We start from the raw sequence: 13,230 nt of genomic DNA on the forward strand, positions 1-13,230 counted from the left end.
AGGGAAATCTGACACATGAATAAGGAGGGAAATTTAAAAGCAGCATTGCTCAAGCCTAAGTAGCCTCTGGCTTTTGATATCAGAACCGAGAAAGTTCACAACTCCCATCTGGGTATTTCCAAAGACCCTCTCAGGAAAAGGGAGGCAGACAAATTATGGCACTCCCAATGCATTTTTGAAAAACAATCGGATCTTTTGATTGTATTTTCAGACTTTCACACAGCACCATGACTTCTTAAGCAGGGCTTGGTCCCTGCTACCACAGCTCTGCCCACTGATAGCCTGAGCTGTGGCAGGTAGAGACCCAGAACTGCCAGCAAGAGTGGCCATGTGCTTGTGTTCCCTCAGGCTGCTCCCACCAACCTTTGTTCCCTTCCCAGAAGCAACCTTTTTCCTATTTTCTGCTGGAGATTAACACTTTTAAACCTAATATTTGTTTTTTAAAAAAGGCATTTTCAAAAGCTGTGGTTGGGTTTTGAGAAAGTGCTCTCTGTCTGAATGTAAATGGAAGCCGTATGTCTAAGTATCTGTTTCCTTTTTGTCTATTTTGTTGTATGCACATTTGACAAGTTATTTTTTCCCCTTAGCTATCACATCTTGGGCTTTGTTAAATGAAACCACTATTCTGTTACTTTGTTGGTGGTTTTTTTTTTTCCCAAGCAGCCAACTACTGACATTTTAGCAGCTATACAGGAAATGTGATATTAAATAATTATTTTCTCAGAGTATTTCTTCACTTTCTGGTGAAAGGACCTGGTACTGGGGTAGAAATTTCAATGTTTCTGAAGATAAAAAACAAGAGCTGGAGCTCTGAAAAAACCATCAAAATCCAAACCCTGAAAACCTATTACCTAATACGATTTATCATTCGTTGTTTTTGTGGAAAGCAGCAGGAGGCTTATCCTACAAGGCATAGCATGCCTGCACACCAAAAGGACAGACTACACATCCCTTCAGGAGTGATGAGGGCCAGCACTGGATAGAGATAAATGGTAGGAAACACAGTTACCGTGGCTCAGCTGGGGTCAAGCTGCACCATGCAGACACAAGAATGTGGCGGAAGGCACAGCACAGGGACCATGCCCTCCTTCTTTTCCCCATCCTCATTTTAGAAACACCATCTCCTTATTTCCTTCCCTGAACTGACAATTTCTTTATTTCTGTAATTAATTAATATCAAAGAATAAAATGGAAAGCTTTTAACGTAGGAAAAAAATGTGCTTCTTTCTATAAGTCTTGATGTTGTTTTTGAACTGCTGGCTCAATTTAGGTTTATTTTACAATCTCTTTCTAGCCAATTCCAATTTCAGATGAAATCTTGGCTCCAATGGAGCAAAATTTCCTTCAATTTCAGGGGAATCAAGATTTTGATCCAGGTTCTCATCTACTAACAAACAGCTATGATGACTGTAGATGGTAACACAGCAGCCAAAACCAAAGAACATGAGCTGGTGGACCCCAGGAATCTGGAATTTCATCCCATGTGGAGTTTTGAGCATAGCAGATTTGCAGTATTGACTCAACTGGCACCGATGAAATAAGAAAAACAGGCAAAAGGAACACACTGTTCCATGAAGGCTGGAATTGCAAGGCCTGGGTTACCACAGCTGCATATCCTAGGTCCTATTGCCTCCCACCTTCAGACCTCTTGACTGGTTTTAGTCAAGGGGGCACCCTTCTTGTAAAGCTACAGGAAAGATTGATCCGAGACACAGAAATGTGGAATATGATTAACCTTAGCTTTCACCCACATTGCAAGTAAAGAGACAAACTGACCCTAAAGTTTCTAATGGAGACTAGCTATATATCTTTTCTCATTATTTTCTGTTAGAAAGCCAAAGCTTCAGATCAGATTTTTCGATTTTTTTTTTCTCATTTTCAAGCTACTAAGCAGTTACAGGCTTGCCATGTAAAATGAATAAGATATTTATTCCTAATTATAACAACAGTTCTTTTCTACAAAGAAATCTCAAGAGGATGTGGTAAAAAAAAAAAAAAAAAAGAAATATTCACTAGCTATTGACAAGGGGACATATCCTGTTGTGGGGTCAAATTTCAAGGCTCACAACAAGTCGAGGCAATTGTTGTGCTACCACCGTTTTTTTTTTTTTTTTCAGCAGTGGGAGCCGGAACACACTTGGCTTTAAAGTGGATTGATATGTGCAGTCTCGCAGCTAAAGGTTATCTGTGTTCTCCCAAGGGCTAGCAGACTTAGTGGTGGGACTAAGTTCTTGCTGTGTTTGGAGCTGAGAGAAAAATATTGTCCTTACTCCCCTGTCTTACAGTCTGAGCTAAGACTTGGGACTACAGACTGAGACCATCAGACTGAGAAATAACAAGGCAAAATCTTTCAAAGCACTGCTCTGAATCTAGAATCAGCTGATCAGACAAAATCACACAATATCAGCTGACACTGCTCTGAAGAGTCCACTCAAACTAAGATGATTTATATCAGTAAGGATTTGGATTATCCTATCAAGATCCTTCCTCCTAGCCATAGGAAAGCATTCCACGTATTTTGTGCTATACTTCTTTCTCCAAAATGAGGAAGCATTTTTTGAAGTATTCTGTTTTTGTCTCCTGCCTGCACCTGCAAAGCAAGCACCAAAATATTTCCAGAAAAACCTCCTGATCTATGCTCTAAGAAGTGCTAAGCTCCAACCAATATGACAGAGCCAAAGCCTGTGCTGCATGGTATCATTCCAACCATGCCTGGAGATAGGAAAACAGAAGTTAAGAGGCACCAGGACACCATGGGGAGGCAATAAATATACTAGATGGAGAGTGAAACGAAATTCTTTGGTAACCTATGAAACACCAGGTGCCTTTTCCTGCACATCATGATTTTGCCAAAACAAACCAGCACAGAAAACCTACAAAAATTTCCACCAACACTATTGTGTGCCTGACATTCTGGAATTATTTTTCTGGTAGGAAATTATGGCCCATGGTAACAGCAAAAGTGGTGCAGCAAGATCTGACATGCTTCAGTTACCCAGGACTACCCCTGCTCTCTCAGCTTATTTTCCCCACCAAACTGCTGTCACTCCCATCCAAATGTACTGGACTTCGCTCTTTCAGTCCCTGTAGTAAACTGAATTTATCTCCTCCCTTCAATCTTTTATTTCTCCTCCCCCACCATTCCCAGTAAAATAACCTTTCTTTCTTCCTCCTAGAAAATTCATATTCCCATGTTATCTCATTATTCTTTGCAACAGCATGCCAAATACACTGTCATTTTCCCATTGGCTCTATGTCCCAAAAAAGACAGAGTGGTCTGTGCTTGCTCTTACCTACTGCATGCTCCCTGGAATGAAAAACGCTACAGTGTTAGTGCTCAGAAAGATCCCTCCGACTTCTGGGCTCTGTGCCCACAAAGCAGGGAAGCCAGCATTTCTCAGAGAAGAGCATCTGACTCCAACATCCTTGCTGTCTAGCTAGCGAAGGAAAAATAGCTTCAGCTCTCTTCAAACTGCTCAGCTTCCAGCACTGGCCAAAGAGGCCAGGAATGCCATGGGAAGGTGGGCTCCCACCACAGATTTGCTGAGCTCAAGACTAGCCTGGCTCCAGTCTCTCAGCACCCCACAACAAGCAATGACAGCCACCAATGCTATATTCTGGCAGGAGTAAACACCAGTGAGGATTGTCAGAAAGTGGTGTGGAAAAGTTAAAAGGATGCATGGCTCCAAAAGGACTGCTCAATCTGGGCTTCCCACTACAGCCAGTGGATGGATGATGAAATTTGTCTCATGAATTTTGGATGGTTACTTAAGGATGAGCTGGACTTTGCCTGAGAAAAGCCTTGTCTCCTTGCTTATGACAAAGGGAGTCCAAGACAACCCACAGCAATAGTTACGCCTACATTTGGTCAGAAGAACCTCAGTCTGTCTCAGGTCCCAAGCTGGTGACCAGCAGGAGTTACCTCCACTTAAAATCTGACTTCAGGCTCCTAGAAAACACACTCTAGTGCCTCACATCAGTTCTGCTCAGAAATATTTCTCACAATCCCAAAGTCCAAAGCATCACCTTTCCCTATTGCTGTCCTCAGAAATGAAGGCAAGAGCTGGGCGGATCACAGAATCACAAAATCATTTAGGTTTGAAAAGCCCTCTAAGATCATCAAGTTAAGCCAGCGCTGCCAAGTCCACCATTAAACCATGTCCCTAAGTGGCACATCTACACACTTTTCAAATACCTCCTGGGATGGTGGACAACATCCTCCCTCCTCAGCCCTAGGCCCAGGTCCTACCAAGGGCCTTGCTGGCAGAGCAGTTTGTGTTGGGGAAGCCAGACTAGCTTCAGCTGCCTGTCTGGGTAAAGGATCTCTCTGTGCTGTACCAATCGCCAGCACAAAGTCTAATTTCAGGACAGTGGACTGAGAGGGTGCACAGCTAATCTACTCATAGAGTTAATAATAAATTCTCTATGGTTAAATCCCAGCAACAACAAATACATCTTTATATCATGTTGAAACAATGACCAGTGAGTCTGAATCTTTGCAAGCAAGGAGCACTACAAAGGCAATTCATAATGGAGAAAGGCTACACTCTGTACTTCATTTCACACACTGATGCCTATCAGTTAGAAAGAAAACTGTAGGATTTGGCCTTAGCTGCTGTGCACTTGACTTCAGGTTGTGATTAGGGCTGGCCAGTAAACAAGCATTCCTCTTTGTGATCATTTGCTGCTGACATTTCCAAATTTTCCAAAATAACAAAGCCCTTCGTTTTTTGGTTTTTTTTAATGAAAGAAACATTAAACAAATGGAGAGCCCACATTCTTTACAACCAATAACTAGGAATTACAAGAAATGTTAGTGAGTCTGCAGGAGTCCCAGGCTGTGAGCAAAAATGTGAATGTGAAGCTCTTCATACCTCAGCTGAGTATGGTTAGGTTTTAGACAGGCTGTGGTAATGTCTTCACAAATTTTGACCAGAAAAAGCACCTCAGACCTGTAAAACCTTCCTGATTAAATTTTAATCAAATTGAAATCCAGTGGAATGTTTTTTTTTCCACTGAAAAGTTCCCGACTACCTCCGTTAACAATTATACCTATCCATAAAGACTCTGGACAGCAACCATTTGCTTCCTCCTAGTAGAGTTACTCCTCCAGATTGACTTGGATAGGGCTAGGTCTTTATTGCAGAAATTTTTAAACCCCATGCATGCTAAGATCTTTGTGCCCTTGTGCCTGTCATCCTGATGAGACAAATAAGGACTATAGGAATTTCTTCATCGTTATCTAAGCCTGAGAAGGGCTTGAGGATATAGCCCTAAAAGAACAAGAACCCAAGGTAATGCTGGGAACGGGGCAGCCACTGTGTCCCTGTTACAACTCAATTCTCCTGGAACAAGTCACTCAACATACTGGAACAAATGATTAAACATCCCATTTATAAGCACCGAGAAGATAATAACGGAGTAAACGGGAAAAAAAAGCAATGTACTTTTGGCAAACACATATCATGCCACCCCAGCCTCATTTCCCCTTTTTTGTAGGATAGCTGGCATAGCAGATAATGCAGAAGCAATATGTGTGATTACGTGATATATCTTGACTTCAGAAGACCTGACAGTCTTCAACAAGCTAAGAGAATATGGGGGATGTTAAATCACCATCAGGATGCTTCAAAGAGCTGCAATCAACAGATCGCTCTCCACCAGGGACGAAGGGTTTAGTGGGCTGCTGCCACAGACTGCTTTTGTGTCCTGATCTCTTCAATACTTTAATTAACACCTTCATGATAGAACAGAAAGAAGGCACCTGACTTTTGTCGATGACACTAACTTGGGGGCAGTTGCAAGTGCTTTAGAGCCCAGGATCATAAGTAAACTGAAGCAGTCTCCATGGAGAAACCAACCAGATGGCCTCCAACAGCAGCGAGCACAATGCAGTATTCTCAGGAAGGGGGGGAAACAATTAATGTTCAAATACAAAAGAGAAGAATGAGCTGCAGACCAGTAAGAGAGGATTAGAAAGGCAGAAAGACTGAATAACTGAAAGCAGTGAGGCACTCATATAAAGAAGATAAATCTCATTTAATTCTGGGGTTAGGTAAGTGAAGTGTGATATGCAAAACATGGCTGGTACTTGTATCTGCATGACTGAATCCTAAACTGGAACTCTTGTTTTGGTTTTGGATAGTACATTTAAAGGAAACATGTAGACAAATCAGACAGTAGTGAAATATATATGCCACAGGGGCTGAAAAATATGACCTGTGGAAAGCAGTGAGCCTGTTAAGCTGGACTAGAGATCTCTGAGACACAGGAATTAAGGGGTTTCAGGCAGATAAAAGGTAGTTTTGAGGAAGAGAAGGAGTAATAACAACTCTGTGTCTTGGAAGGACCAGAAATAATTGGCAGCAAAATCAATTTGGATCATACGTTAATAAAAGCTCTCCAAATGCAAGGAGAGTGAAATAATGGACATGCACTAGCTATGTGGGCACAGGGCATCTTCAAAAAGTACCTGGTAGGGGCAGCCACTGTAGAGCTGATCTTGTCTCACTGCATGGGAAAGGACCAGATTTCTTGCAGGTCCTTCCAAGTGTTCACTCTTTTGATCAGACACCAGCAGAAATATCTGGGGTAGTAAAACAGAAAGCTTCGCGAGTGGCCATTACACCCAAATTGAAGCAGCACAAAATGCTTTGAGTGAGGTGGTGGCTCAGAGCAGTCTCATGGTGCATTCACCCCAGCACAGAGAGCATGGTACCGGCACCTGGTAGCAACTGAGCTGGGCAGCCACTTCCAGTCTAGTGGACTGCAAGCAGTGCTGCCCACCTGGGTCAGAAATACAGAAGAGATGGCCACAGTTGTACTAATGAATCTTTTGGCAGTGAATGCCTACTTCTACTAGCAGAGTTTTCTTCATGTTTGAAAAGCAGGAAAGACTTAGGAGGACAACTTTTTCTACTTTAAGCTATCCATGAAGTTCTGATTTTTTCTTAAGTGTCATTTCATTATGCCCCTTTTAGACCTCTGCAATTTTCTTGGTTTGAAAGACAGGTGTCTGCTAAGGAAGGCAGGAGCCCCCCTTGGAATGGCAGATGCGACCCCCCCTTCCCTCTGAGTTATTATGATTTGGAAATCAAGGGGCTTTTAGGCAAAGATGTGGGAAATAGGAATAACAGTTCTTTACTATTATATATCTGTATGTGTATAACCAGTCAAACAAACAACAATAACTCTGGCAGTAACAGCAAACAATCCCAAACCCAGTCCCAGCCTTCTCGGCTGCCGGGCCCTTTCCCCTCGGGTGCAGTTCCGCTCGCAGCCGGCAGGGGCGCTGGCGGCTCCCGGTGAGCAGGGCAGGTGCGATGGTTCCCCCGCGGCTGCAGGGGGCGCTCCGGAGCGAGCTCGGGGAGCACGCGGCACCGGTGCCCTGGGATCCCGGGAAGGGATGGGACAAAAAAGCTTCACAAACCCCTGGGCAGCCGATCCCAGTGTCCGGCCGGACCCTCGGGAACAGCAGGCTGGAACAGCAGGCTGGAACGGCAGGGATGAGCACAAATCCCGGGTGGCAGATGAGATGTATCCAAACAGGGTCTGGGCAGGCAGGGCAGGCAGGGCTACAACGTAGCAAAGGCTCCACGCAGTGGTGGGGCAGGGCAGCCACAGCCTGGCTTCCAGCAGGGCAGGGAAGGTGGACTTTGGGATCCCGGGGCTTGTCCAGTAGAAGGAAAAGGAGCCAAAGAAAGCAGCCTCTCTCTCTGTCCAAACGCTGGGGACCAACTGCCCACACACCCAGGTGAAACAAGAGTAGCCAGATGCACCCACCCCTATAGCCACCTCTTTTGTTTTTCTTAAGTACCCAGCCATTTGTCCCCCTAGCAACACGTATGGGGAAAATTCCTTTAACAGGAAAAAAATAACCAGGAGAGCTCCTAAAACCCCAACAGCAATATGCCCAGTTGAGAGGGATCTTAATCCGTGGACATACACACAAGAGAGGAAAGGAGCAGACCAAGCAGACTGTTTTTGCAGAGACTAGTGCTGGCTGACAAAGTAGAACTGGCTCTTCCTTTGGAAACACTAAAGGACTTGGGCACATACATTAGAGAGGTGACGTCTCTCTTTCTGTGATATACTTCTGCAGCTCTGGCCAGCAGACTTCACCACGCAGAGCTCACCCCAGGGAAAGCTGACTTTCTCAAGGCTGGAAAGGACCTGGTCCCAGATTGCAACTCCATTAGACTGCAGTGATCTAAACACAGCAAACCCTCAGGATACACCAAAGCCTGCCTTCTTCAGGTGGCATTGCGGACATGGAGTGGGTCTCCGGTTTTAAGGGCTCCAACAGCACTCTAGGATCTGCCTACTCACTTACTAGTCTCTGATATATCTATCCCATTTGCGTCTAGAGGTAATAGAAGTTGTGTTCTCACAGGGGCTAGACAGATGAGGGAGTTGAACTGGGAGAGATTAAGGACTTGTCTTTGGTAGTGGGAAGCAGAAATATCTCTCAGTGACAACACTGAGTGAGCGGAACCGGAAGCCTGGGCATGGCCCTAAAACAGCCCATTTTCTCCAGGGCAGGAGCAGCTGTCATTGCAGTATCCTTCAGTATCCTTCAGTATCCTGCAGTATCCTGCAGTATCCTGCAGTATCCTGGCAAATCCAGGCATCAACCGTGTGCACAAAGCTAGCAATGAGTCTCTGAACCTGGTTTGTTTTTGTTTCCCTGAGCTTGTTCAAAGGAGATCACTGACCATCATTCCAGAAATTCTCCTCCCAGATTACCAGGCAGACCAGTTGACCATTCTGTCATTTAATGTTTCATGAGCTGTATTTTTTTTTAATTATTTATTTTTACATTTGGAATGCTCGGAGCTTCAAATAGCCTATGTTTTGAAATGTATGAACACAAAAACAAGAGAATAAACTACATTAAATAAATAAAACTAAATAGTTTAGCATGACTCAATATCCAAACTCCTTTAATTTGTACTAGCAACAGACTATTTTTCAGGCAGACAGCCTGCAAAGCTTAGAAAAATAGCAATCAATATAAGAAAACAATACTCTGAGACTACAGGGATTATTTTCTAACATATATTATTTTGTACTGAATTAGTTTTATTAGTTAAGATTATTTTTAAAACATATTTAAAATAAGACTAACTCTTCCAAATTGTAAAGGATTTTGTATTTATATTTTCCTTCACTTTTTTTTTCCAGATTAAATTTAGTTTTAGAAAAATTAAAGCTATGAGTTTCACCTAATTACAGGATGACAGTTAACACAATATCTCAATGGGTCTTCTATGAAATTCGTGACAGGTGTTAGAACAAAGATTACCCACAGATACCTTATTTACAGGCATCCAGAGTTCAGGTGTGTCAAAACCTAGTTTTTCTCATTCTCAGAAAGGTGGCAGTAGTTCAGAGCCAGATACCCATGTATTTAAGTGAAAGCTCAGCTAGAGAACTCAATTTTGCTGCTTAGGCCCATATCTAATAGGCACAAATAAAATTAATAATACATATGCACGGCTCTAGAATTCATTTGTCCCTATATTTTACTTGACAGGTAAATGGAAATTGTATGCTGTGAGATTTCACCACTAATAAACCACCTACAGAGGGCTGGCTCTGCTCTGCTGTAGCGAGCAGCGAGGCAGGGTACACCTCGAGGGCTGGGGAATGCATTTCACACAGCAAGCACTCAGCCAAGCCGGCAGAGCTGCTCCATGTGCAGTCGTGGGCCGCTCTTCGTGCTGCTGGGGGAGGATTCTGTGCAAAAAAACCAACCAGGAGCCTTCTGGTTCACTACACCTGCGTGTAAAGCATCACCTCTGACCACAAGTGCAGACTCCTTCACCTTGCAGATAAACACTTGGGATGCTTCTTAGTCCCCCCCGTTTGCAAAGTAGTACCAGCAAGAGGAAAAGTCCCTTCCTGCGTGCATTTATAATCAGAGCGATTCAAAAACTTGCTGGGGGAAATAAAATCTGCAGCCTTATGGGTTACCAGACAAATCAGGAGAAATAGCAAATTCCTGCCTGAAGGATCATCTAGAAGTTGAACATATCTGTAATATGTATCAAACACATTCATACATATCTATCACCTAAGCTGCTCTTTAAATATTTCATATAAATAGTCAAATAGACAAAATGGCATGAAGGTTAAAAGCAAAACTAAACAAAACTGGGTAAACTCATTTGTTTGGTATCCTGGTCTGGACAGGATGGAACAAGTAAACTCAGTAATGCCCTTACCAGTAACTGACGAACTCTTCAAAGTGTTTACTCTCTGTTATGTCATAAATGCAGGCAGACAGATAGGACAGTGCTGGTTCACCAAGTTTCCTGTTCCCTATAACACACACAGGAGGAGGGTAGCTAAAAAAGGAGAGGGCAACATAAGGTATGTGGCAGGGCCCTCAGGTACCAGGTTACACACATGCCAAGTGACAGCACTGCCTGTGAACCAACGACCCAGCATGGAAAAACTCATAGGAAAATGAATTCCCCAGCCTTGCTAAGAGTTGGCTATGGAAAGCCAAAAAACCAGTACAGCAGGTTGCTGACACAAGAAAAAAGAAAGGAAACCTGAGGAAGGAGGAGGCAAAGAAACCAGAGGGCTCTCTGGGAAGAGACAGGCACAATGTTCTGAAAAGTGTCATTATAAACAAATGCTTTCCCATCAGTGCCAAAACAACCAGAGTCAGGAGCCAGCTTTGCATTATACTAGAATATGGCTTGGCATCACTGGTGTCCCCTGCTCTGTCACCACTTTTAAAAGGACAACCTGACAGCAGAGCAAACCATGCTACGCCGCAGTGGAAGGGAAGAGTCCTGGTGGCTCCTGTGTAAACGTAAGGGACACAGAGGCTACTGACTCTGGAGCTTCTCCTAGGAAAATACAGGTCCCTCCACTCACTGCGTCTCTTGCTCTTTGCTCTCCTATCAGGCATGTTGCTTACCTTGCACGATCAAGTAAACCTGGGAAGTCTTGGGATGATGCTGTGTCTGCACTGAACACGTATAGGACCCCTCATCGTAGACATCCACTTTCTGGATCCGCAGGCTGTATTCCAGGGGGTTTCTCTTCTCCAGCTCTACTCGAGGGTCCAGGGACCACTTGTCCTCTCCAGCAAAAATGATGCCAGAACGGTTTAACCAGGCCACCTTGGAGCTTCTGTCTTCTACATAACACCTGCAGAGGATGAGACAGGTAAGGAGGTGATTAACAACCCTCTCCGTCATCTCCCTTTTGTCCCTTCTCTTTACTATTTTGCTTAGAAACTTCACAGCACACTCCTGCCTTGCCAGTGAACCATAGTATCTTCTCATCATTGCTGTCCCTTGGACATGTATTTAACAATGATTTTTTGAAGAGTGTCTGGAACCTTTGGTTCATAAACCCACGTGATTAGGGGCAGACATGTCTCTTGTTCTCTCTTCCTTTTGTTTGTGGCCTACACATGTTCCAAAAATTAATTTGGAAGGCCACAAGAGGTCTTGATCACCAAATCCCTTCCAATCCTGCCAATGAGAAAGGTCAGGAGTAGTTCTTCCCATGCTTCTCCCTCACCTTCAAAAGTTGAGTATACAAGAGTTACATTCCCAGACCCCTTCCAGCCTGGAGGGCAAAGGTTCAGGGCTCCAGCTTTGTCAGCTCAGGGCACAGCTCCTCCATCCCTTGGTTTCAGCAGCACAAGGGGAGGAAACTATGGAGTATCTCCCATCTATATCCCTCTGACCAAAAATAATTTTGTGTAAAGAGGGATTCACTGCTCAAACATCACCCTCCTAACACATACACACACACTTGCTGATCCACACCTGCCTGTTTGTGCAGGCAAATGCAGATCTCAGGCTGAAGAATGAGAGGCTGTGGGAGCATCACTGTCATCCCTATGACACACGCAGCATGTCCTGTGAACATCTCAGGTGGACAGGAGAGGAGGAATGACAGCCAGGGGCAGCAAGCAGAGGACCAGCAGGAAGACCAGCAACTGCCATGGCCCTGAGTGCCAACCTTCACAAGTCAGAGGACAGACTAACCCCATTGCAACTGTAACTTGACAAGTTTCTTGACAGAGAGCAGAGTAGGTGCTGTGAAGACAAATGCATTTTTGGCAAAGGCACCTACTCTGTACCACTTCCCACCACCAGAATGAGACTTGCACAGAAAAGATGAGGAGATGCCACTGAGGAGACATCCTGCTCACTCTCAGCTGTCTCATTCAAGAGGACCAGGGCTGAAGAAGACAGGGAGACATAATTCCTCTTTAACCCTGGCAGCTGTACCCCCCAGGGCTGGGCTCAGACAGGCTGAGAGCAGGTTTTCCCTGCTGCAGCTCACACCACATTTGCTCTGCAGATAAACAGGAAAACTCAAGTCTCCAGAGCTGTTGCTCCTTCACCTCTCAGAGTCCTGCCCACAGTGTTCCAGCATCCAAATAACCCAGAACCTCTTGCCACCACTATTACAGAATCACAGAACGGATAAGGTTGGAAAGGTGAGGTCATATGGTCAAACCTTCCTGCTTGAGCAGGGCCCTCCTAGATCACATTGCACAGGACTGTGTCCTATTCACTATTCATGAATGTGTTGTATTTGAAGGAAAAAAAGAGAGAGGATAAAGATTATTGCTTCAAGATAAGACAAATATTTGACAGTAGGCTTTCATACAGCCTTTTAGCATGGGTCAGACATTTTCCAAGTTCCTCTATTTGAATGCATTTCATTCATGCTGTGCTGCAGCTGCCTTCCCTTGTGATGTGACCCCACCATTATGGCCGGCACCTCACACCCACTCCTTTTTGGCATGCCCATGGATGCTGTCCAAGTTGTTCTGGGGTTACTTGTGGGCAGGAGGAAAGCCAAGCTGCGTGGGCATCCATGCAAGGCATGCCATGCTGCTGGCCAAGCTGTAAGCAGCTCTGTCTGATCTGACAAACATTTACTTTAGGGAGCAGCCCAACAGATCCTGTCCTTTACTGACACTGTCCAGACAAGGAAGGGGAGTGAGAATTTGGCCCTCAGGCCAGAGCCCACCCTCCTGGCCAGGCAGGCACTTGTCTCTGAGGCGAACTCTCAGGTGTGATCTGAGTTGTTTTAAAAAAGCTACTCCTTGTCAAAAAGAAAGATGCAGAGGAATCCGTGAGCAGCCACTTACATGTGGAAACCAGCACCGCTACGATGAGGCATTGCTCCAGTTCCACTGGCCATCCTAGGCTGTAATCACCAGTGAAAGCCAGGACCCAGGGAGGG

The 13,230-nt window shown here is 44.6% G+C and overlaps 1 protein-coding gene across 17 annotated transcripts in view; it reads right to left on the reverse strand.

Moving 5' to 3' along the window:
• Positions 1 to 13,230, reverse strand: part of LSAMP (limbic system associated membrane protein) — a 731,774-nt gene that overhangs the window by 153,719 nt on the left and 564,825 nt on the right. For all 17 annotated transcript variants that reach the window (XR_011151899.1, XM_069020423.1, XM_069020452.1 and 14 more), the window contains one exon: positions 10,934 to 11,166. Coding sequence is in view for 16 of the 17 variants with exons in the window: in XM_069020423.1 (XP_068876524.1) it covers positions 10,934 to 11,166 (233 nt within the window). In the remaining variant the exon portion in view is untranslated. The remainder of the gene's footprint in view (positions 1 to 10,933; positions 11,167 to 13,230) is intronic.

Source organism: Aphelocoma coerulescens, chromosome 1 (genome assembly GCF_041296385.1).
Source record: "Aphelocoma coerulescens isolate FSJ_1873_10779 chromosome 1, UR_Acoe_1.0, whole genome shotgun sequence".
NCBI classification, from domain to species: domain Eukaryota; kingdom Metazoa; phylum Chordata; class Aves; order Passeriformes; family Corvidae; genus Aphelocoma; species Aphelocoma coerulescens.